This window comes from Perissodus microlepis, chromosome 20, assembly GCF_051167445.1.
Source record: "Perissodus microlepis isolate ML-2025 ecotype Zambia chromosome 20, ASM5116744v1, whole genome shotgun sequence".
Lineage (NCBI taxonomy): Eukaryota > Metazoa > Chordata > Actinopteri > Cichliformes > Cichlidae > Perissodus > Perissodus microlepis.
Genome location: NC_140480.1, coordinates 15,357,720 through 15,384,588, shown reverse-complemented (window position 1 = coordinate 15,384,588; position 26,869 = coordinate 15,357,720). Strand labels below are relative to the sequence as shown.

Genomic DNA, 26,869 nt, shown 5'->3' with positions numbered 1-26,869 from the left:
TTACATTAAAAGAATGTGACTCTACTTAGAGTAAAATTAACTCTACTTTTGCAAGAAGACTACTAACACCAAAACATTTAACACTTTTGAATTTGCTGTGTAGGTAATGCAGAGTACTACTAATTTATACAAAATAGTTCAAGTGTGGCTTCATTTTTTGTCTTTTCCCATTTGGTGTATTTGCTGTGAAATCCTGGCAGCATACAGCATCTTTGATTTATTGTCTGATAAAACCAAACCATCCCCAGAGAGCATGTTTAAAGGGAATTTTTACACATCCAGGCTCTCCTCTGTGCATGTTTAATGATTTTCCCTACATTTAATCTCAGGGAAAGTAGGTTCTGATTTCATTGTACTAGGAAAGTCTTATCATGCTGCTGCGGCAAAGTGTTAAAGCTCAAGTAAAAGTAATTTAGCCAGACAGAATGTTTGACAGGTATTTTCTTTGTGCACTGTTGAATTACTTTACACACATCCTGCATGTAAAATTCTTTGCTCCCTTACAGACACTAACACATACACCTGCCTGATTGTTATTTCTCCCTGTGTTATCTTTTCTGTTTTACCTTTGGCACTCGCACACAGAAATGATCAGAAATTCAGCATCCTGTCAATATTCTTTTTCTTTGTTTTTCTTTTCTGTTTTATAGAATATCAATTTAGGATTTAGAAAGTCGTCATTGAGGCCACAGTTCACCTTAAAATCGAATCTACATTTATTTCTTGCATGCAGTTAGCTAATGTTCCAGTCTTTCTGATAACAGCACTGAATTTTGCCGTGATCACACACGCAAGCACAGGCGCACCCTCACAAAGGGAAACCAACACTAGTTATGGTTTCAATACTGGTTATGATTTCACATTGTTCACTCTGAAGTGTGCATCTGTCTGTCATTGTAGACTGTGAGGTGTCAGCACTTAGTAGAAAAAGAAAGGGGATTCAGGATGCAGCACATGCACTCACATGCACACAAACTTAAACACAGGAGCCTTCATTTCCTGGAGATTGTTATTCACTTCATCGTTTCCTTGTCCTTGCTAGCCTTCATTTGGTGAACCTTTATGTTTTGACAGTGTGGAGATTGCATCTCATGTTGTGAATACTGACAGACATGTAGAGTGACAGGTCTGAAGCTCTTCTAGTGCCATTTTCATTAACCTGTCTTCTTCATTGATTGGAACAAAGCAATACTTTTTAAGTTTTTAAGTGCTTTACAGGGCTGCAGTAGGCATATAGAATAGCATAGAATAGAATAGAATAGAATAGAATAGCTCTTTTTTGTCATTGTACATGTACAACAAAATTAAGGGTACTCCACACGAACTGTGCAGGAGTAAAAAAATAAAAAATAAATAGTAAACACATCAGGAATAAATAACTAGAGGAAGTCTAGAGGAATGTGTACAAAACAATAGAAAGGCACACAATGGAGAGCAAAGTGCTCGGAGGTAATGCAAAGAAAAGACTTGGTCTGAGTACAGAGTCTGTGTGTGAGTGGCCTGAGTGATGAGGGTTACTCAGACCATGGCGCAGATTGGAGAGGTAGGCACGGGTGGGGTGTGGGGATAGTGTTTGTTGACAGTGCAAATGGCCCAGGGGAAGAAGCTGTTTGTGAGGCTGGAGGTGTGGGACCCTATTGACCTGAGGTGCTGACCAGAGGGCAGCAGGTAACAGGTGGTGGGCGGGGTGCAAGGGGTCACCTGTGATGGCCCTCGTTTTCCTGAGACAGGAGGATCTGGCGATGGTCTCCAGGGGTGGCAGAGGGCAGCCAGTGATTTTTTTGGCAGTGTTAATTTACCCTCTGCACAGACTTCTTGTTCTCAGTTGTGGCCCATGCGAACCAAACAACCAGGCAGTAGAAGAGCATTATTCCCATCTGAATAATGGGCCCAGCGTAAAAGCTATTTTTTTTTCCACATATGTCTCTCGTTTTCTTTTTTTCCCCCCTTTTTCCTTCTTGTTTATTTGTGTATAAAAGTCAACAGTTTCCTTAAGACAACTAAAGATTATTATCATGGGTCAGGTCCATGCTAACATGCCACTGTCTTGTGTTGCTTATGCTATACTCAACAAGAAAAATTCAAGTCATGCCAAAATTATAATTATTATTAGTATATTAATTATGTATCAAGTTATAATTATGGAATGCGATGGAGACTACCAAAAGTCTATTTGGTAGCCATCGACCAGATGGCCAGAACCTTCACCTCTGACTGCCATCAACCCCACTAAGCACCGGCCCAAATGCATGCCTAGGCAGGCCTCAGGCAGACCCAGGACTTGCTGGAGAGATTAGATCTGCTGGGGAATGTCTTGGTCTTCTATCTTCATGGGATAGATTCAACAAGGTGCTGGAAGTAAACCTCAGAGATTTTGGTCCATATTGACATGATAGCATTAAACAATTGTTGCAGATTTGTCAGTTGCGCATCCACGATGCCAATCTCCTGTTCTACCACATCACAAAGGTGCTTTGTTGGATTGAGATCTGGTGACTGTTTGATCATCTATTGGTCAGTATAGGGAACTCATTTTCATGTTTAAGAAACCAGTTTGAGATGATCTGTGCCTTGTGACATGGCTCAAAATCCTGTTGGAAACAACAATCTAAAGATGGGTACACTATGGTCATAAAGAGACATGGTCAGTAACAATACACAGGTAGCCTGTGGCTTTACTTTATGAGACTTAATTAGTACTAAGGTACTATTCCCCACAACATTATACCACCAGCAGCCTGAACTGCTGATAAAAAGCAGGATGTATCCATGCTTTCATGTTGTTTGCAACACATTCTTACACTAACACAAATGTTGCAGCAAACAGACTCATTAAACCAGGCAAAGTTTTCTCAATGTTCTATTGTCCAATTTTGGTGAGCATGTGTGGAAAGATAAAGTTTCCTGTTCTTAGCTGACAGGAACTGCACCCTGTATGATCTTCTAATGCTCAAAAGTAAAACTATTCTTTCCCATTTATCTGCTCGGTTTTTCAACTTCATAAGGTCGTCTTGACCATTTTTACATGCTTGTAGTTCAAGTTGAGTTCTGTGTGGCCTGGGGGTTGGTGACATGTAATTGGCTGATTAGATATTTGCAGGTTTACCTAAACAAGTGAGTGTGCATATTTAATGTATTTTTGCCTTTACTATTATTTTTCAGTGATTTTAAAAAAGTAAAAAAAAAACAAGTAAAAATGTAATATTTTTATGAATGGTCTTCAAACTTTACAACAATATACCACACCTTCAGGGACATTAGTACCCAGGTTGGGGAAGCATTTGTCCTTGACCTTCATTGTAAGGACCCAAGCTCAAAGTAATATTTAATATTAAATGGTATGGAGAAAGCAGTGAAACACTCATTTAATTTTTTTCAATACGACGCCCTGCAACGTCACAGTGAAATATATATACATATATATATTTATATATATGTATATATTTGCTCCAGTCTTGCTACATGATATGCACAATGACAGTGTTCTTGCTGCACCACTTGTTCCATGTACAATAGTAAAATAGGATTTAGTCAGTCCTAAGTGTTGAACTGTGTGAGGATAGCATTCTGAGTGACAGATTTATTATTGCTCTATTCTTCACAGTTTAAGTCACAGCTTCCTTGGTTCGCCATCTGCATGGCTCACTGAGTTGCTCTGTTCCCTCTAGTCTTGTCCCCCTCTCTTTCTCCACATTTAAGTTGTCACGACTTCTTAGAGCACTAATGGGCTGTTAATCTCCATCTCTCATCAGTTCTGTTCTGTTACGTTTTGTTCTCTTTTCTCTTCCCTCTTCCTTTCTTCCCCTTCTCCTGCAGTATATCACCAGGAGCACCTTTTTTGCTGGCTCAGCACTTCCCCTCTCTTTCCCCCTTGCCTTTCTGTATATACTAATGACACTGCAGCATTTAGGAGTGTTTGTGTGTGTCCTTGTGGAAAAAAGTTGTTGGTGTGGCAGTTTTTTTATATAGATATTGCAGATTGTTTGGATAACTGTAGATGGATGAGACGGATAGCCATCATGACAGGTAGAGCAGAAATGGCGAGATGAAAGAGCGCAGCTCTTGGCTCTTCGGAGAGGTGTTGGCAGCGTTTTTTCCTCAGTTCACTGCACATTAGCTTAACAAGGCTGAGAACAAATATACTGACCACACTGTTGAACTAAGAGTAGAGTGTAACGAGATCCTTTAAAAAGCTCTTAATAAGCTCTTTTTTTCTCTTTTCTCTCTGCAGATGGAAAAGTGTATGCGCTGGGGGGCATGGGTGCAGACACAACACCACAGGCCCTGGTTAGGGTGTATGATGCAGAGAAGGACCAATGGCACCCAATGACATCTATGCCCACACCGCGGTATGGAGCCACGCCCTTCGTAAGAGGAACCAAAATCTACGTGATGGGTAGGAAATACATCATGCAGATGTTATACTGCTAGCATGTGCGTGTTAGCATATACTGACATTTACCTTAAAGCTGTAGAGAAATACATGACTTCCTGCCAGTGGTGCTCCGTTAGGCTGATCTCTCTCCTTTTAGTCTCAGACAGCGTTGTCTTAAAGCTCCTTAACTGTCAATTAATATGTGCACCCAACCTTTAGATCACTGCCATCTTGTGTTACCGTTTGGTATTTCTACTGAAAGCTGTTCTTACATCAGTCTAGACAAGTATAGTTGTCTGTCTGTGAGAGTGTGTCTATCTCCTGTTTACAATGACAGATGCTGGGCAAGAGGCCAGCAGTTATTTTTCTGGTGCTTTGCACATGCACATTGTGGATAAACTGCTGGTCTTTGACGGTAAACTGAGGGGAGACCAGAGTGCGAGACAAACTGCTGCTGGTCTGCTTTTATCACTCTCAGATCAGAAACACAGCTAGCATTATCAAGTAAATAAGCTTCTGTACTTTAACTTTGTAACAGATGAATATCCTCTTGCAAACCACCCTGCCTATCATGCATGATGTAGAAAAGAAGAAGTATGAAAAACACATTAATAAGGAAAGCTGTGACAATGAGTAAGCAGGGAAGGCAGCTCTGACCATGTCAGGTCTAATAAAACATGTGAACAGGCGAACAGGTGCAGGTTCAGCAAAGACTGATGTCTGAACCAGCTGTTTTGCCAAAATTCTACCTTCAGGTTTAATCCATATTTTAATACCACTTGTTGATATTGACAGTTAATCATTTCACGTACCTCTTATTAAATTCATATCTTAATATACTAGGCCTGTATATTCGTTTCGTCACTCATCCAAGTGACTTCTTCAGTCTCAGCTGACTGCAGGTTTCCCCAATCTTTTAAACAGAACATTTGCATAAGGACTGAAACTGGCACCAGTGCCAAACAATGGGCTGGGAGGTCTGTTTCTTGATCATTAATATGCAAAATGGCATGACCATCGTTCAACAACCAATGATCAAAGACCATTCATCAATGGCCATGAGTAGCATTCACAGATAGTTGAGGAATGGTTGCAATCACAGCATTTTAAGATGGTGAAAGATGTAGCCTTAGGCCCCCTCCTCGATTCAGAGATGGTCTTTCGCTTTTCACATAAATGGTCTCTTTGACTCTGTGCTCAAACCAGCGTTCCTCCCTGTCCAGGATGTGTACATCCTCATCAATGAAAGAGTGTCCACTGGCCTGTAGGTGTAAATAGACTGCAGAGACCAGGTCTGACGAGGTGGCTCTTCTGTGTTGTGCCATCTGCATAGCCAGAGGTTGTTGCATGGCAACCTCCTGGCACCTAACAGCATACACTACATTACTCTGTTTGTGCCGTGGGACCGAATACTTGGGGTGGACAATTTTTGGTGCAGCATGTTTTAGGTTTTGAAAACCACAGAGTGTTTAGAGAAAATGCATCTCAGCTCTTTTCCCATGCTCCTGACACATAAGGGATCACTAAGGGTTTGTGCTTAGGCAGCAGTTGTCTCTCCTGGATTGCCTGGATTACCTTTAGGTGGATTACCTTTAGGTGCCTTCCCAGCTTCCCAGACAACAAATGTCCAGGTGGGATAACCACCTTTACTCAGGGAGTTCTTGATATGAATACAAAGCATGTTCCCATCATCACAATGGATTTTTAGTGAATGTGAAATTAGTCTTTTTCATTGGTTTTTCCCTTGGACCTCTCACAGGGATGTCATTTTTGTGCAGTTTCTTAATTATTGTTGAATCATGAACTTTGAGTTTAGCTGACACAAGTGAGGCCAACATATATCTAAATGTTGTTCTGGGTTCTTATCTGACCTCCTGGATGAGTCACTGATGCATCCTTGGAGTAATTTTGGCAGACCGACCACTCCTGGGAAGTTTCACCACTGTTTCAAGTTTTCCAGTTAAAGGATAAAGGCTTTCTCTGTCATTTACTCGAGCCCCCTAAACCTTAGAAATGACTTTGTAACCCTATCCAGACTCATCGAAGTGACTTTTTCTTTAGTTTCATTTGCTGTACATGGTTTAGTTACTAACAAAACGTGATCAATTTGTATTATATAGTTAGAATGTTAGAATGACATAATTTATGAATTATCATTATTTCTATTAGCTACAGGTTTAAGACCTTCATGTGAGCGCAATAACTATTCAATATTAACTAATCAATAGTTTTTTGTTTAAAGTAATTGGAGGTTATTTCAACACTTAAAATTTTAGTGTTTAAAATGTGTTTACATTTCATTTCCAAATGAACTCTGTGAGTTTTGAGACACAGCAGTCATCTGTCAAATGCCCCCAAAAGATTCACATGTCCTCTTGTGCTGTAAGAGGGTTGATTAATGGGTCACTGTAACATGGAGACCTTTGTTTCAAACCAGTCTTTTTAATTATTACTTAATAATTACTTTTCCACAAATTAACCTAAGCCTATGCTATAGTATACTGCATATTACTGTAATGTTGTTATTATTGGCAACAAAGAAGCAATTTCTTAATCCAAACCAAATGACTCTGTGCCTAAATCTGACAGTTTTGTCACATATCTGGATAAGAGTGATCTTATCCGGGGGGGGGGGTTAATGACCTAAATAGTCACCTAAAGGTCTTTTTGTACCTCAAACTGAGCTGATGCTTCCCTTATATCTCAGGTATATGGAGCATAAATATTGGACTGACGTTCTGTTGGTAGGTAGAAGTTTGTCAGTTAATAAATTTTAATCTTGCTTGACTTGATGGGAAAACAAATAAAAGTGAAATTAATCCAACAATGCAAAAGTGTTCTGATACAAGAAACACTGTGTTTCTTGTATCAGTGTTTCTTGTGTTTTAAAAGATTAATTGGGGAATATCCGTTTGCCTCGTAATGAGCTCTCCCACACATGAGTTATAAAGTGTGAGAAAACAGAGAGAGACGAGGTCAAAGCAGGAGGTCAAGCAGGTGGAGTTCAGATGGTGTTCATTTATCTGATGACTCAGTGTAACACTGATATATATGGTGAAGAAATCAGTTTATCACAGGTCAAACAACAACATCCATCACCCTGACAAATGATTGCTGTCTGCCACAAAGTGACCTCCCTTTCATCATCAGGTAAACAAGCCGACATTTGGGCAATGTGGCTGCAAACAGAATTCTATATTCACGTAAAACCAACAGATGTGCAGGCGCATCCTGCACTCTTTTAGCGCTGCATCATTTTAAAGGCTCTTTTTCTGACCTAAGTTAGACTTGAATTTAGGATTTTAGTCATGTTAAAGCAACTAAAGGTTTGTAAACTAATGGCTCAAGTACACTCTGTTACCTGTCTCTAAGACTCAGAACCATCCATGACTGATAATTCAGACATGCAGCATCTTCTCCTTTGTCTAAAAGAACTCAAACTAAACTCAAACTAAAAAGAAGATGTGTTCAAAATGTGCTAAGACAATGCAAAGAAAAGTCTGGCAAATAGTAGAAGAAATGGCATAGCACCTTAAATGTAATTCAGTGTCTGCTAACTATGATGTAACCTAACACTGAACACCACGGCCACCAGTCCAACATACAACAATACTTTTGTTCTTTTAGGCAGCAGGCATCGTATGTCAAACTGCACAGTGTTTGTGTGTTTGCAGATATTTGTTGAGCAGTTAGAAATACAGCATTTGAAATAACCTGTTAAAAAAAAAGCAGTCACTCTATGCTCTTCAATGCTTATGGACACCTGCACCGTAAATACTATCTCAAATGAATCAGGCTAACTTTATCCTGTGAAGATAGTCCTATAAATGATGTCTTTTGTATGTTATTGTTTGCTTCATTTAACTTAAAATCAGTTTGATGTTTGCAGGCATATTATGACAGGAAATAATAACTCCCACCACATGTCTTAAAGTTTATTGAAATGTTCCCGTTTCAAAATTGTGAGGAGCAGAAAGTAGAGATTTTGTGTTAAAATGTAGTGAGTAAAAACAAAAGGCAAATAATGTAAAATAAATTCAGAAGTACAGATATCAATTAAATATGACACTTCTAAATAATTATAGTAACAAAATATGTGTACTTCATCTGCTTTCCACCTCTGCTTGGTGTCCTGGACAGAAAATGTTTGCACATCGGCTGCTTTAGTGGAGAAGAGAAAAGAGAAAAGAGAAAAGGCTTCTTCTTTAAAACCAACTCCCAAGTTTCAACAAAATCACATGGTACAATAAAAAATAGCCACAAAAACAAATAAACAAAAAAAAAATCCAAACAAACAAAGAAAATCTTTAAGTTTTAAGTAGAAGAGTAAACTCATTCATGTTGGTGTGGCTGCAGCTAATGATGCCGGGTGCATGGGACAGAGAGCGATGACTAGTCTAAAGTGCAGCCATGTGGTCTGTGCACAGATGGGAGTTTAATCATATTATATCACATTAGACACAGACTAATTTGTAATATACCAAGAGAATATAAATAATTTATGCTGTTTTTTTAAGCTGTCTCTCTCTCTGTGACTGTAATGTCTTCTCGCTGGGATTGCGTTAAAGCTTTACCGTACCTTGCACATTCATGCTGCTTCTACAGCTGCTGCTGCACTTGAGGGGGTTGTTCTCTTCAGCAGGTGCTTGAACCTCTTTTCATTTAAATTCCCTGTGTTCCCAGTCAACAGTGGCCTTGCTGGCAAATGACGTAACTCACGAGGCTTCCTAGCGCTTTGAAATTCGTGTGCCTACGTGCCTCCGTGTGTTCACAGTACACATCAAGGATTTTGCAGCAGCGTCGTGGTTAGCAATCAGCACACGTGCAGCTGAAAAACAGTTGTCAGCAAAGTGAAGGATGATGAAAAAGATTATTCAGTGAAACAAATACACGAGTGTAAAAACACACACAGCACTGGATGAATGCTGCACCACACTTCATCAGCAGCAAATAAAGATAAAGAATCTAAATCATGACAAAAACAAACATCTTCATTTTTACCACTGAATTTACTGCAACAAGTAAATCATAAATGGTGTTTAACCAGCCAGCAGTCTGTACTTTCATCCCCAGTAAGAATCTTGGATAGCTGATGAATTACTGTAACAACAAACATCACAAATCTCAGAATGCACACCATTACACGGCAGTTTTCCTGCTTATTCTTTTTTTATTGGCATTTGGGAGACATCCAAGTGTTGGCTTCTGCTGGAGGCAAAAGTGAGAAATGCTTACAGCAACATACATATACCATTTCAACCATTTGTTACTGAACCACAATGTAATATATATTCCTTATCAGCCAATGTGGAACACAGAATGGACATGAATAAAGAGCAAAAAATATGAAAGAGGACAACAGCAATCTGGCACAGCAGTAGCTAACTTACTCATAAAATAAAGTTAAACAAGATGTTTTAGTTAATAATAGCTACAACTGAAAAACGTATATTAGTATATTTTCTCTAATGAATATCTATGTAAATTATTTTTAACACATGAAACAAACAGTTTTCCTTAAGATTTACAATGTGTAGGTATTTATTTAGTCATTTATGCGCTAAAGGTGGATCTCCTGTCTCCTCCTTACTTCTTTTAAATTTTAAATTTGTTGACAATTGAAATGACAGTTTTGATCAGCAAATAGCTAATATTGCTACACCAATAGTATTGGTTATATTAAAAAAATAAGGAAGGCTCTATAATTCACATTTGTAGAATGCACTCCACACACACATTGTTTATGCTCAGAGATGTCTCGTTTATTTAGGGTTCTTTATGCAACAACCCACAGTCTGGTCAGCGCTGGTCTCAGCTTTTCCAACAACCCCCTCTCTCGTCTCCCGCCTCACTAAAAAGGGGAAAAAAGACTCATCAGTCCAAACACCGCCAGCTGTGTTCTCACCTGCCTCCCTGGCACTGCCCCCTTGAGCTCACTGCACCACTCCTCCCCTGCAGTTGAGCCAGGGAACACACCTCCGCCACTATGTTATTTTTATGTTACCCTTACCCAAATGTTTACTGCGACTTTACTGCACCTCTACAGTGCTAACATGCTAATGTTTTTCAGATACCCACATGAGACCCAACCTATTCATTTATTCTCTGTGTCACTCTTTGCTTTATGTAATATCATTTAGAAGTCTGAAGGTTAGGATTTGAAATCACGTGCGATCATATTTCACCAACAAAGTATACCTGGAGAAATTTAGCTTATGCCAATACTGGTAGCTTGGTAAGCAGTGATGCTGAATGTGGTACTATTATCACCTTAGGAGGCCATTTGATGCACTGTAGGTTTTGGTGCTTGCAATAGTTTTTTAGTTTTGGATGCTTTAGTCTTTTTTTTATAATAATTGCTATGTTAATTACACCAATTTAAAATGTTATGATGTTAAAATGGTTACTCAGAGATTCAGTGGTAGCTAATGTTTAATTAGGTTGGTGGAGTTTACTGTTGCTACATTAGCATATTTTAATAGATGTAAATTCACTTTTTCCTGTCTCTGTATAAATGTAGAGCCAAAGTATAGTAGGAATGGATGCTTGTTGTCTTCCACTGGTGACAGACTGTAATTTTAACCTGTACAGTAGTGACTGGTGCTTGGAGATGTGGTATTGATTGGTATTGGTATTACTGATATTGGTCTTTCACTCTCTAGGACTGTTGTGGATGCTCACAAAATGATTATTAATGATTAGCAGGATTAGTATTTTCTCACTAACTAGCTACAAATAATACATAGATAAATTGTGTTTGGAGCTTGTCAGCTGTTGAAACAGACCTTTGATGTTCTTACATACCGATCCCAAATGGTGGTCTGCAAAGCTCCTTCATTCTCAGCATCTGTCAGTCATAACAATTAACCAAGTTGCTAATAAAAAAAGAGCTATTCAGAAAAGCAATTAACCGTAATTCATCTTCGTTAAACGAACCTAGTAAGAAAATGGAACAAATTTAAATATTAATAATACAGTAAGGCTGATTATGCATGGGTCTCCCGCTATATGATTGTACCTTAGCACTGGCTTCTACCTTTAGCTATGGAGGCTTATGAAGCAACGGGCCAAAGACTAATGGATTATTTTGTTTTTTGTTTTTTTTTATTGTCCAGATTTCTGTCTGTTATGTATAATCTACATAACAGAGATAAATCTGTTATATAGATTATACAGATGGCTTATTTTTGCTGAGCTGAATTTGGTTTAGAATGCAGCTCAGGCCCGTGATTATATGTAGATTTGTGCAAAAGCTGTCTCCTTCAGTAGTGCAGCAGTCCAGATTCTCTGTTTTACACTTTTGCCAAAATGTTAGTCTGTGGAGTATTGCAGCAACACTAAAACCATATGTGAACTATGTACTCTCACAGAAAACCATACACAGTAGATTCTGCAGCAATCAACCAAATCTTTTGCATGGAATCTCTTTTTCTCACATGTAATGCTTCCCACACAGTTCGACTCTTTGTCTCGCTACTGCTATCGATCTCTTTGCCACTCTGCCCACTGCAGCTGACCCTCTTCCACTTTCTTCTCTCACTCCTCCACATTCTGTTCTTCTCTTTCTATAATGCTTTCTATAATTTCTCTGTCACTCTCTCATATTCTTTACATTTCCCCCTTCTTTTTCCGCTGCCTCCCTCCCTATTTGCCTCTCCTCTCACCCCTGGCCCCCACAGTGCTGCGCTGCTTTCAACCCCCCTGTTCCCATCATTCAAACTCTTACTGCCCGCTCCATGCAGGCGCTCTCTCTCTCTCTCTGTCTCACAAAGCTTGCCTTCCCCTTGTAGTCGTATTTTACAAGGTCAAGTTATGATTTGTGGAAGTAAACAACTCCTAAGTATCCTAGGGGAGCTCCCTGCTGCTGTGCTCTCCTTTCAGCCCAAAATGAAATGTGGTCCCAGCGCTGGTCTGTGCACTCGCTAGACTTTGACATAAATGCCAAGGAAACTATGTGACAGGCACTGGGGATTAAAAAGCAATGAAACAGGAAATGGAAACAGGGACAAACAGTGTCACACAGAAAATTTGCATTTGTCCTTGGCTTGTTGTTTGTGCACATGATAATATTTCTGGGAATATATTTCATTTATGAGAAGGGGCATGCAGTTTCCATGTCTTCATGATAATACACAGGTGACTTTGTCAGTTCGCTCACATTTCACTTCTCTGGATTTTAATAGAATCTCTTGTAATTGTAAAGCTTTGTCATAATCATAAATTCACTGAATCTCTCTCCCCTCTCATCCAGGTGGTCGCCAGGGAAAGATGCCGGTGACAGCACTGGAGGCTTTTGACCTGGAGATGAAGAGCTGGACACGTTATTCCTGCATCCCCAGCCGGAGGGTCTTTTCCTGCTGTGCTTCAAATGAGCGAAGCCTCTTCAGCCTTGGGGGCCTCCAGCAGCCGGGGCCGCATAACTTTTACTCCAGACCTCACTTTGTCAGCACCACGGAAGAGTATGATCTGGATCAAGGTAAGCTGTTATTTAACCCTGAAGGAAGTCATGAGTTTAAGATGACATTTTTAAGGTCGAACTCAAGGGATGAAATACAGCCTGAAGGAGCAGGAGCTTTCTGGGTGATCCATTAAACTGGTTAGACAGCGGTTTTGATGCTTTCACTCTCTCTTTCACTCTCTTTAAATGGGTTTGAGTATTGGAGATTAGCCCATTATAGTTAGATGGCAAGTATTTTGTAAAATTTTCTACCTGTCCAATAGTGCTATACCTGCCTGACCACCACAAATAAGGTAAATGGTTCTTATATAGCGCTTTTCTACTCTGTCTTGAGCACTCAAAGCGCTTTACACAACTTGTACATTCACCCATTCACATCAGTTTGCACAATGCACCCTTTTCTACTGTTTCTAAGTGCTTCCTAATTTTTATCCACACACATTCATACTCCAGTGGATGCACCGGAGAACAACATGGGGTTAGTATATTGCCCAAGGACACTTGGCATGCAGACTGGACATGTATATTTACATAGTTTCTTTATCCTCCTCCCTCATTTTCCACCTCCTCATCTTTCTCACTTCAAGCATTATATAATGAACTGAACTCATGGCTCTAACACATTAAAATGTGCATAAACATGCTTATTTATGTCTCATATTGTGGCAATTACTTATTGTCAGCAGATCAGACACAAAATTCTCCCATCTCCGGACAGGTGACAATGAGTTGGCTAAAGAACAACAAGAAGGTTGTAAGTTAACTTTATGGCGGCTAACATTAGGTTTGAGTATCCTAAAAATCACATTTTCCCTCTGAAAAACAATTTGATTACATTCTCACATATAAGAGAGTTTATTCGCCAAGTGCCTGAGTCTATCATTGGTAGATCCACTTCAAAGAAAGTTTCAATAATCCCAGCTAACTGCAGCTAACTGCAGCTAACAGCAGCTAACAGCAGTGCTTACTGACAGAAATGTTCAGGATATCCTCAACAACTCACCTCGGTATCACTGTATCAGTTTGTCATCTGTTTCGATGACTCGCTGACTTATAGCGGACTCCCAGGACACCGGACATATTGACACTGCAGTCATATTGACAGCTGAGGTAAATGACATTTGTCATACAGTGGCAAATGCATTTGAATTGGGATGTGAAAAAACAGAATTCAGTTTACGGCAATCAACAGACATGTGGAGTGTTCTTCCCACTCCCTTTCAATATGTAAATGAATCAGAATGGTAGCAATATTGAAATGTATTGATTTTTGTATAGTATTTTTTTTCTCTTATTTTCTTTACTAAATGTACCTGTATATTGTGGTGGACAAATTTTACACACTGTGCCTTTAAAAAGGACAAATTGCATAAAAGTTTAAAAATAGATTAAACAGATCAAAGCACAAACATATGCTTCCTTTCATAAAGAAAAAAATAAAACAAACAAAGAATAAATAAATAAGGAAAAATCACACACACATACTTGCAATGATAATATAACAAATTATGTATTTATGTATGTGAATTATTGAAAATGTCAGGAATATTATAAATTATGGAGCCTTATATTGCGTTATTTTAACATATACTGTTGTCATTTCAGTCTTGTGTCACAGCAAAGGCAGACAGTTAGAATGAACCACGTGCCAGCCTCACATAACACACAAACCTTTAAAAAACGACTCACATCCTTCCAGCTGAAGCCTTCTTATCGGGCTTTTCTTTCTGCACCTTAGCTTGTTAAATGAGCTGCCAAACAAATTTGCACAGCTACGATCAGTTTGCACACTAGATAGCTAATTACCTGCTCATGTGCAGCACATTAAACCATCAACAACTTGCATTTCTCTCCGGCTGGTTAAGATCAAACATATGGAGCAAATGTTTCTCATTTCAGTGATTAAAACACACATGCACACAAAGGAATGACAAACAGTGACTTCAGCGGGACGGCAGCAGGAGCGAGAATTTGTTTTAGTGCGTTAACAATATAATGCTTTCATTATTTTAGTGTAGTGTTTTTTTTAATGTTTTGAAAATGGCTTTGCTTCATCGTCCTTTAATAGTGTCTGTTTAAGTAAAGAAGGATCTCTCCTTTAATATGAAAAGGCTATAGGATGTTTAGTATTATCACAAAATGCAATAAGTTTAATGTGTCAAACAGGAACAGAGAGAAACAAGGCTTTTTACTACAATGAAGGGATTACAAATGCAAGCCTGGTTTAATAAAGTACTTTCTCCAGTTGAGGTAACTAAAGTTCCAAGTCCACTTTTAGAGCACTTCATGTATGCTTGATAGACATCAAGCATAAGTACAAAACATCATAATTCGAGACACCAGTTTCTTTCTCAGTTCCTTTTTGCTGCTGTGGTCTGTGTTATCATACCTCAGTTGGCTTAAGGTGTATAGGATCTTGTCTGAATACAATGTATACATGCAGCGGTATCCTGGTTTCTTTCAAAATGCTGCAGCTTACATGCTTAAATGTCATTTTGTTTAAAACTAACATAAACACAGGAATGGAGTGCTTCAGAACTTGATCGTAAGCAGGATACTCACCTCTATATAAGCTCACCTAATGTGCAGTTCGTGTTATGGATACTGCTGTGTTGTGCTAGTGTTGGGGTAAACAATATTCACATTCTTTCTTCTACTCCATTATTTGAAACTGTGGCACAATGGATGGCTGCTCAAATAGTCACGTCCTTAAGCTGTTTTTTATCCTAACTTAAATTGTATAGGACAGCGGTCCACAAGCCAGGCCACAGACCAGTACGAGTTGAGGTTCAGGTGTAAATTTATAGTTTTCAAGGTTTCTATTGTCAGATATAAGCCGGTCTGTGGTGCAAAAAAAGTTGGGTACCGCTGGTATAGGACCCATGGAAGGAAATGTTATGTTATGTGGTCAACAGGGAGCATGTATGATGAGGGACCCTTCTGAGGAATAGAGCAAGGGGAGCTGTGGCCACCAATGAACACTAGAAAATGTTCAGACATGACCTAGACCACTGCAGAGCCATTTCAGATATACCCACCCAGGAGTAATTCAGACAAAGCATTCCAATTACTCTGCTTTATGAATTCCTGTATGCTTGAATAATTTCAGTAGATAAGAAGGAGAAGCTGCCTGGTAAACAGCCTAATGGAATCAGCAGTTGGGTATCTCACAGTGTGTGCTATGCCACCCTGGAGCACTTGGAATGGGGAATACAAAGCAGCCCAAATATGGGAAGATTATACATTAGTTGAGTCAGATCATATCAAATCAAATCCGCACTGTTGATGATGATGCTGCAGAATCCTGACCAGTGAAAGAAATGGGCAAACGCTTCTACCACACGGTTTGTTGATTGACTCACTTTAAATGTTGCTGCATAAAACATGACTGAACAAAATGCATGTATGCAATGTTGGCAATAAATCTGATTTGAGTAATGACAACACTTCAGGCACTTAAAGGTGCCCTTAGCTGCTGCAAATCTGTCAATGATTTTAATTGTTTGCTTTATTAATACCTCAGGAGTCAAAACAGAGTGAATCATTAGGATTATGTGGTATATAAGCTTTAATTAACCCATATTATTATTTAGTGATTTTGTGCAAGGATTATAACATATGCTCCAAATCCCATTTGAAGCATGAAATCAGAGTGTGGCTCCTCACATATGCTATTAAGCTGTAATTAAGTCTGTTGTAGGCAAATGAGATATTTGATGTTACAGAAGGGTGAAAGCTGAGTGAAACATTTTTAATATAGCACAAACAGTTCGTGTATCCTCAAAATCCACACATTTTAAGTAAAGTTAAGTGGTTTAATGTCATGTTGAAACTAAGCAGCAATATTGCCATAAACAATCTTTCATATATGCATATTTCTCTGGCACTTACATTCAGCAGGGAGCTTGTGGTTTAAGTGCAATGTTATACTGACTGTCAATCTGATTTGTAGACGTTTATTGCAGGATGTGAAGCCAGCTGCATCAGTCATTTGTTCTTCTGCAGATAAAGCCGAGGAGATCTGTTTGTGTGCCTTCGGTGACAGATGATGATTCAAACACTGTCACCTTGCAATTCATGAGAACCCTTTCAAATGTGACATTTCAATCATGTGAGAAACATGGTCTTTAGCTGTCATCTCTCTTTCTATATATATATATGTGTGTGTGTGTGTGTGTGATTGCTTTACCTTTTTTGCTTTCTTTCATAATTTATTATATATCTTTTACCATTTTTATACTTTCATATTGTTGTATATACACTACATCAGTGATTCTAAAACTGTTACCCACGGCCCAGAGAGCCATGGTAGCCATGGGTTAAATTACTATAAATATTTATATATTTACAATAACAACTGATGAACTGGAGTCATGTGATTTAAATTAGGTTCTTTTTTACGTCTTTGGCAGACCAGTTTTTGATAAAGAACTACACAATGTCAAGTAAAAAGAGACCAAAAGGCCAAAACATGATGTGACAAAAACATTTTCCTCGTCTTCACCACTCCTTCTTCTTTTTCTTCAAAGGAACAAAGAGAAGAAGTGATTGATGGTAAATGGACTGATTCCTATATAGCACTTTTCTGCTCTCGCAGAGTACTCAAACCGCTCTATACAACATGCCACATTCACCCAATCACACCCATTCTCACAAGCACTTTCTCTATACTGAGTGCTTTCTAACTACATTCAAGCACATTCATACTCCGATGGATGCATCGGAGAGTAACTTGGGTTAGTATCTTGCCCAAGGATGCTTGACATGCAGACTGGAGTCAGTGTTGCCAACTTAGCGACTTTGTCGCTATATTTAGCGAGTTTTCAGACCCCTTAACGACTTTTTTTCTAAAAAAAGTCGCTAAAAAAAGACGTGAAAGCGCATATCGCTTTAACTCTCAACAAGCAGCGGGTGCTGTAACGCAGTCAGTTCTTCTTTTACTCTTTTACTCTTATGCTGTTTTGTGGATCACAAGGTTTAAAACTACTTATAAACACACACACACAAAGTAACTCCACCAGAGTGCCTATTTCGGGTCACTTTTGCCGGTCCAAGCCCGGATAAAGGAGCAGGGTTGGAATTGTGACATTAAAAAAAACAATAATTGCTAAAAGAAATTTAATTTGTAGTTCTAAATAAACTCTAAATGCATCTAGGACGTTGTTTACTCACTTTATGCCTCTTCCACGATGTTATTTCTCTCTCCAACAACATAGGTTACAATTAGATTAGCATGACCAATTATGCAAATTAGGCGATGACGTCATTTAGTGACTTCTAGCGACTTTTAGGTAGAACCAATAGCGATTTTCGTTACTGAGGAGTTGGCAACACTGACTGGAGTAGCCATCCCCATTGATTGAAAATAAGTGCAAAAAATTGAGGAAAAAGTAATTTAAGATCATAGTTGCACACAGTACAACACATTTAGCACGTTTGTCTAAGCTAAATGAAAAGATAATGGACAATGACGCATCACAATTGCAATAAAACAGTAATCCCCTATCAGACTGTTATCAAGCTAGCATGTAAGTGCATGCAATCTGTTTGTGATAATACAGCATTTGAAATGAAATGCAATGACCAGACAAGCACCAGCTGTAACGGAGCTCCCATCGTGGGTTTACTCTTGTTTGACAGAACCAAAAGATGATGTTGAGACAGCTGAGTTTCTGTTGTCAAAATACCAATGTCAGGCTTCAAAAACCCTAAATGGGGGCTACTGTGATTTTTCTTTTTTTCTGTTACAGTTTTTCTCAAATGTTAAAACACAAAAGCCAATCCTGTAACCCAAATGACCAGTAGTCTAAACACATTTACTAAATGTAGCCACCATATTCCAGTACCATAAACACATGTCACATGAAGACACAATTCACAAAACACAACCCTCTGTACTCATAAATCTAAACACATTTTTCCTTGCTAAAACACATGTTGCAAAACAACTCTGCTCATATTCTCAAATGAAAGCCCATGTGATGCAAAATGCTTGCCACAGTCACCAATCTTTGAACACAGGGAACACACCTGGCGTCAGTCACTACACACAACGACTCAAAATTGAAGACACCTGTTGCTAATGATGTGACCCCACCTATAAAAGCATAGTTTGGTGAAGATGCCAAACAATCACAATGGATGAAGGCATTCGAGCGTGCGGAAGGAGAAGAGCTGCAGGCCAAAGAGGAAGAGGGGTTGAGATCAGAGGAGGAAGAGGTGAAGGCCTAAGAAGAAGAGGAGTTCGGAGTAGAGGAGGAAGAGAAGGAGGCCAACAAGAGAGAGGAGAAGGTCCAGGTGGGAGAAGAAGACAACCTCGCACCATCATAACAGATGATATGCGAGCAACAGTAATTGATCATGTCATTGGCCATGGCATGACAATGGCTGAAGCGGGACGAAGAGTACATCCAAACCTGAGTAGGTTCACCGTGGCCACCATTATCAAGGCATTTAGACAACACAACAGGTATAGTACGCTATTGCTTTCTTTGTCACACTACAGTTTTACAGGCCTGTGAAAGTGGTCTGTTACTTTACATGTAGTTTTACATATAAATCAGTCAATTGACAACACATGTTTCTTTCTTTAGAGCTGAAAGGATGCCACAGAGGTGGGAGGGTTGCCATATTCACAGCAGCACAAGAAACCCTCATTGCAGATATGGTCCGTGAGAACAACTGCATTAGACTCCGAGAGATCAGAGACAAAGTCATTGCAGATAATGTAAACTTTGAGAACATTGATGCTGTCAGCGTGTCCACAATAGACCGAGTTCTCCGGCGCCAACAGATGAGGATGAAACAGGTCTACAGGGTTCCCTTTGAGCGCAACTCTGCGCGACACATAGAACAACGTTACGAGTATGTGCAAGTACGTATACATCCATGTCCACAGTACAGTTAGTGGACATACTGTGTTGCTTAGTGGCCTACATTACTTCTGGACAATACTGTGCTACCTGATTGACCGTTCTGAACACCTGTACGCTTTTCCATGTTCACAGAGGATAATGCAGTTGAACGTGATGGCCAGACCCCATGAGTACCTCTTCCTGGATGAGGCTGGCTTCAACCTCCAGAAACGAAGGCGAAGAGGCCGTAACATCATTGGCCAAAGAGCCATCACTGAGGTTCCTGGCCAACGGGGGGGTAATATTACTCTTTGTGCAGCTATGGGTACGGAGGGGCTTGTCCACCGGCATGCTGTCCTTGGGTCTTACAACACCCAACGTCTCCTCACCTTCCTAGAGGAGCTAAAAGACATCCTCCTGGACCGTCAACAACACCATCCTAGGCTAGCACATCACATGTATGTGATCATTTGGGACAACGTCCGCTTCCACAAAACACACCAAATCAGAGAGTGGTTCACCACCAACAGTGACCACTTTTTAAACGTCTGTCTGCCACCCTACTCCCCTTTCCTGAACCCTATAGAGGAGTTCTTCTCATCATGGAGATGGAAGGTGTATGACAGACAGCCATACACAAGAGAGAACCTCGTACGGGCAATGGAGCTGGCCTGTGCTGACATCCCAGTGGAGGCCTTCCAGGGATGGATTCGCCATTCCAGGGCGTTTTTCCCGCGGTGCCTAGCAAGGGACAATATAGCCTGTGATGTGGATGAGGTGATGTGGCCCAATGCAGCTCGGCGACATGATGCCGCACAGTGACTGTGTGTAATACTGTAAAAAGACCGTGTAGACAATAAAAAAGACTTCACACCCTGATCATGTTTCCGAGAGTACTGTTGTGTGCGATAGATTCTGTTTTTGCATTGAGTTGTGTTACAGTAGTGTACGTACATGCAGGATGTTTTTATAGATTTATAGTCTTCATGTGAAACTCACAAATCTAAATGCCTAATCCTCTGCAGGGTTCTATGACGATCTGTTACTGTACAGTTTATAAAAATATGCATTGGCAGTTATGAACCAAAGAACCTTCTCACAAATTGAGCATTGTGTTTTCAATTGTTTTGCTGTAGTGTGTAATGCTGTGTATAGTGTTTACAGTTTTGACAGCTTCGAGCTGCTCTCTTGGTGTGGGAGTTTGAGTTTTGCAGTGGGAAGGTGTGGTTGTGTTTATGTAGCTTTAGAAAAGGGTGTTGTGTTTGGACATTGGGGGACCTGGTGGTAACGTTTGTGACATGTGTTTTAGCATTTGAGAAAAACTGTAATGCTATTACAGCTGTGGATGTTCATATGGCCAAAGCATCACATAATGATGTCATCATGCACAGTGAATTCCTCTGAGTGAGACGCTCTTGCTTTAGACTCTGAACATTTGGTTTCTGACAGTTTTTTCTACTCTTTGCTTGTGTCACACACTTGATGACCTGAAAGGATGCAACAAAGATGCCTGAACATGTTTTGAACTGCAAATCATGCAAAGCTAGTATCACTGAGCTCAAAAAGTATTGGACTGGAAATTAGGGAATTTTAACTAATGTAAAATTAATAAATTGTTATTACTCTTTATTAATTATTGATTATTAATTGTAAATTAATCTGATAATAATAATCATCACTATTGGAAGAGTGAAATGTTGTTGTCATAGCGAGTTCAGGCTGTGCTTGTGAAAGCCAAGAGATGATGCTGTTAAATCTTATTCTGTACAAATACAATTTTTTGGATTTCTATGAGAAAAATAGTAAGTAAGGATTCTTGTGTGATTATTTGGAATTTTGGGAACAAACTAGATAAAGAGGTCAGTTCCCTCAAAATGGCAAGCATTCTCAATGGTGTGGACATTAAGTAGGATATGTAAGTGCTCAATTCAAGGCTAGAGTCTGCCCTTTTCAAGCAGCATGACTGAAAAATGTCTAAGTGTATACTGAATCTCAAGTAGCCTCAGAGACTGAATCGGTCCCCTAGAGTTTAAATGCTGTTAGATGCAGCAATGCAATGTCTCAAAATATCCTCAGTCAAGCTGTGATGATTCATAGTATTAGATAGATAAATAGATGGCCATAGTGCCGCTTACTCCGCAATGAGTCGTGATTTGATTCTGCTTTCAAGAGCTGCGGAATGAAAAGAAAGCCGAGTTTGAACTTTGAAAGGAAGATTGAAGACACAAAGAGATATTATTAACTGAGGCCAAGATTTTCAGTGTTTTGGACACAAAGTGGAAAGTAATCAATTTTTAAGTTTTGAAGTCTTTATAGCTTTGACTAATCTGCCAAATATTCTTTGCATTTAATCACTAACTTAGCATTCTTGTCTTTACTTTGATAAACCAAGACTCAGTGAAATCTGTGGCAGTTTCTCTGCAGAGGCACTGATGCTCAGATGGTTCACCTTAATATGTGCTGGGTTTCAAAAAGAATACATTATAAAGGGTGTAGAAGTAGTTGTGGAAGTCATGACCAATACTGTGTTTCTAAGTTGTTGTTGAGCTTTTTTTCCTGTTTAATTCTATTCAGTGAAAGAAAAGAAATTAACTAATTGGTCTGAAAGTCTGGTTGCTGTAGCTCAGGAGGTAGACTGGACATCTATTTATCTATGGCTCAATCCCCGGCCGCTCCAACCAAATTTCCTTAGGCAAATACTAGGCCCAGGTTGCTCTCTGATGCATTCATCACGGTGTGAAAGTATTTAAGCATAAGAACAAAAAAGTGCTTTGATGAATTAGGTGAGTTGTAGTAAGTACTCAGGTAGAGGAATTATAGCACAGTATCGAATAGCCCAGGGATGGGGCAACTCCAGGCCTCAAGAGCCGGTGTCCTGCAGGATTTAGATGTGTACTTGAACCAACACAGCTGATTTAAATGGCTAAATTATCTCCTCAACATGTCTTGAAGTTCTCCAGAGTCCTGGAAATGAACTAATCATTTGATTCAGGTATCTTGACCCAGGGTGATTTGCCTCGGTGAGGCCTGAAGTTCCGCACCCCTGGAATAGCCCCACTAGCAGCTATTTACAGTTCAGCTGTTAGTGGGGCTCATGCTTAAACATTTACATTTTTATATTTTTCAAGGAAAAGGGAAAAACAGTATGGCTTCTTACTAGAAGAGTGTGTGTGCTGAACTGATTTAGGTCTGCAGTGCAGACCTTTCTCCAGCTGAGAACATTTAGAGCAGTGATGTCAAACTCATTTTACATCACCACTTTGATCTTAAATGAGCTGAACCAGTGAAGTTTCCTTTTTTGTCGGTTTAAAGAAGTTTAACTACACATTTAATCCCTGAGATGTCTTAATATAAGAAAAATAACTGCAAATTATAATAGTACCTATCAGCTTTTCTGTATGATAAAGGAATGCTGCTAGTTAATGGTTAATGGTTAATCAGTTAGCACAACTCTTTGGGCTTTAATTAATGTGTAAAATTACAGGAAAATGTAGCTCACTGTGCAGAAATTATAAACTTTAAAAATGATAAATAAATAAATAAATTGTAAACTTTGTGAAGTAATTATCAATGTTATATATTTTTTTAAACTTTGGATACTACAAAAGACACATTTCGATTGTAGACAATGAAGAAAAAAAAAGGAAGTTTTCTGTTATTTACTTGTTTCATTACTATTACTCTCTTACTTTGGTGTAGTATGAATAGCCACAGGGAGGTCTTTATCAGTAGAAAAGGCTTTAAAACCTATTAAAATACATTTGAAAAGTGAAAATGTATTCCCTCTTTCTGTTGGATTTAATCTTTGCCGGGTCACTTCTGGCCCCCTGCCCTTATCTTTAACACCCCAGAAAGACCCTTGGAGCTCAAGAGGTTAAAGCATAATAAAACAAAAACATAATAAAGAAGACTCGGGACTGTTGCGTGGCTAGAATGGAATATCAGACAAGAATAGGATAACAATGGGACTGAACTGATCTCCTCAGTTCTCAAACATTTATGGATTTTTGCTCTGTAGTGCTACAGTGAATAAAATATGGGATTCAAATGTGAGATTTGCAGATTATTGCATTGTTTTCATTTACATTTTACACAGCTTCCCATTTTATGGTATTGTTTTTGTTATGTTTTTCTCTTCTGTTTGTAGGGAAACATGTGTGTTGGAGAAACTGGAGGGAAGTGTTTCACTTTGTGTGGATGTGTGGGGGATTATGTTGCTGCTCCCTTGTGAAAAGAACAGTGGTGTGTGTGTGTGTGTGTGTGTGTGTGTGTGTGTGTGTGTGTGTGCAGTACTGTCTGTATGTACATTTGTGTCAAATCAAGCAAGTCTAACCCTGATCGCTGTTAACAATGGCTATTTTTGCCCCTCTGAAGCGGCTCAGGTTTAATGGGTTTGACTTTGAAGAATTAAGGCCTTGGCTCTGAGGCTACGCTCAAATCAGCCCCTATTTTTGAATTTTGTCTGTGTAATACCAGTTCATATAACATAACATAACAGTGAAGCCGATGTGAAAGTGCCTTAAACATTTCTTCTTTTTAAAGGCCACCAGGGGGCTGTGAACTTGTGGTCCTAATCAGGCCTCAGGCTTGACCTCAATAAAAAGTTTGTCTCAGTCACTCATTTTGCTTCATATTAAATAAAACATTAGGCCCATTTCAGAGAGTCTGGTGATTTCAGAGAGGAGGCTTTATATCTGTCATTCAGGTGTGTGCTCATTGGTTAAGGACGTTTGTTGGACAAGTCATTAGCCGGTGCTTTTTGGAAGTATGATTGTTGGCTAACAACTTGTTAGAAGCACCATGTTGATGGTTATAGTAAATACAACAATTATTTTATGCTACGTGTGTTTGAGGTTTTCTAAAACAAGTCTTCATGTCAGGAGCTAGTTAGAAACTGTGGATTATTATATTTTTTCAGCTAATTCAGTCGGTTTACTAAAATTATTACTATTACTAAAAAACTCAAAAAAGAACGGTGCTCAATGCAAACCTGATGGAAATGGAGTGTTTTTTTATGGCAATGTTTTATTGTACAATTATAAACTATATGACTATTTTTTCACACCCTCAAAAACAGTGAATTCACTTATATGTCTTTAATTTAAATCCTGTTCTGGGCAACGTAATCCTCCTTCCGCATTTTATCAGCTCAGTGTGAAACTTGTCAAGTAAAAGTCCAGAACAAAATTCTTGACTCACACCAACATAATATTTAACCATGTTTAGGAACTGATACTCCAACAACAAATTAAAGCTCTTCAGGGGGTGACAGCTTATAAGTTGGGCAGTGAACTGTTCACTACAGGTGTATGGGCTAATGAAAGTTTAAACAGATCACTCCTGATCACGTTTTTTTCTAGTCATGGGTGTACAGAAAGTCTGTGTATTACTCAAATACTAAAGAAAACTTGACAAAAAATGATTGTGGTGAAAGATTTCTAAACAAGTTTATTTAATTTATTAATTTTGTATGTGTCTTGCAGTTGATGTTGATTTTAAGTTTAAAATCATTAAATTATTAGGGGAACACGTCCTATTTGATCTGCCACCTCCTCCATAATGTTAATGCTGAAAGCTTTACTATGCATTATATGTACCGTCTCACCATCCAAGATAATGTGGGCATTATTGTTACATGTAGAATATTTCATATCAATTTATAACTTGAAAATCTTAATTCCAGTATGTGTTTTGTGTGTGCTCAGGTGTTCTGTCAATTCCTCTTGTGTTTCAGTGGGCACGTCCAATTTTCTCCTGCATCGCTGTCATCACTGAGTATTAGTATTACATTCAGTATTTTATATCCGTCATTCCCTTTTTCATTTCTGCACCCTTGAGTGTGTCTTGCCGGTGTATTGGGATGGCTTTGCTGCCAGTATGTTGAGATTATACATCACAGGAGTGGAAACAGGCGTGATTGTGGTAACCATCTAAACAACAACAACAATAACAGTGACACGTTCGTGTTTTGTGTCCTCTGAGAGTGTAGCTGTGGATATGATGAATGACACAAACATAAACATTAGCAAAGACTAAACCTGCAAGTGAGTTTAGCTCCATGCAGTTAGTTTGATTTAGAGTCTCAATGGAATATTTGGCCATATTAATTCTGTGAAAAAAAATCATACATGTGAGTGTAAAGAGAGGTGTTTGTGATTAAGGTGTTTAATAGAGGTCATAATACTGAGCTGATACTAAGCAGGTTCATTACCTGTTCATTTTTCTACAGTTGCTGAAATGGTGTAATCAAGGTGATTTGCATTCAAATGATCTCTGTGTCAGCATTAAGCGCCGCTGAAAAGCAGAGCGTCACGCAGGGTTAATGGATGTTCTCTGCCAGTGACTCATTAGTGTTTGGTACCGTGTACTAAAGCTCTCAGTTAGGCCAGATCACTCTGGTATGGAAGAGTAAATGACAACACAACTGCTTTTTAAGTGCATGCTGCTTTGTTTTTGGTCAAGGAGTCTGTGAACGTCACAAATGTGCTAACCTACTGGCTGAACTTTAACCTCCTAGGACCTGGTGTCCATATATGTGGAGGTTTGGGGTTTTGGGGTTATTTAGAAAAAAAAAAATCTGGTAATTCTTTGTTTTTACATTCATCTGGTCCCAATATGCCCAAATATCAAAGAGAAATTAAAAGTGCATGCCGTGGAAGAGTTCGAGTCTTAGGAGGTTAATTATGATGACAAGTGCAATGGCTCTTCCTCCTTGATTCCATCAAAACATATGAAATAGGCTATGTACGAGTTAAATGGGACCTCATTTTAGCTCAAGACTTTTATTGTTGGACTTGATAAAAATAGCTTTGCATGATTAATAGTTAAAATCAATAGTTCGGACTTAGTGTAGCTCCTCATTTCATCCTCTGTTGGAAAACAAGCAGTTTTAGCTCCTTTTAAGCAAACCTTCCTCTGATTGACTCAACGGGTTTAAACATATATGTATGTGGGTGGAGCTTCTGTGCTCACAGCCAGAGCTGTATAGCTAAAATAAACAAATTAGTAATATTTCAACTCTTTGACATCATAGAGAGACAAGCATTATAAAAACAAAACAAAAATATCATATATAGTTCAATAATGCAATATCTTAACCAAAGAGATGGCGACTGAAAAGAGAAGAGAAAAAGAAAATGGTATGTTTATCCATTGCATTATTATCTTACTTTTTCACTACCT

The 26,869-nt window shown here is 39.0% G+C and overlaps 2 protein-coding genes across 4 annotated transcripts in view; both read left to right on the top strand.

Annotated features, from left to right (window-relative positions):
• klhdc8b (kelch domain containing 8B) overlaps positions 1-26,869 on the top strand; it is a 237,855-nt gene that overhangs the window by 161,226 nt on the left and 49,760 nt on the right. For all 3 annotated transcript variants that reach the window (XM_084916439.1, XM_084916440.1, XM_084916441.1), the window contains exons 4-5: positions 4,232-4,396; positions 12,627-12,851. In XM_084916439.1, the coding sequence (XP_084772565.1) occupies positions 4,232-4,396; positions 12,627-12,851 (390 nt within the window). The remainder of the gene's footprint in view (positions 1-4,231; positions 4,397-12,626; positions 12,852-26,869) is intronic.
• Positions 19,192-26,869, top strand: part of LOC146364306 (uncharacterized) — a 29,478-nt gene continuing 21,800 nt past the window's right edge. Inside the window, exons 1-2 of the mRNA XM_084916623.1 lie at positions 19,192-19,707; positions 19,841-20,216. Coding sequence (XP_084772749.1) covers positions 19,411-19,707; positions 19,841-20,216 — 673 coding nt within the window. The 5' untranslated portion in view covers positions 19,192-19,410. The remainder of the gene's footprint in view (positions 19,708-19,840; positions 20,217-26,869) is intronic.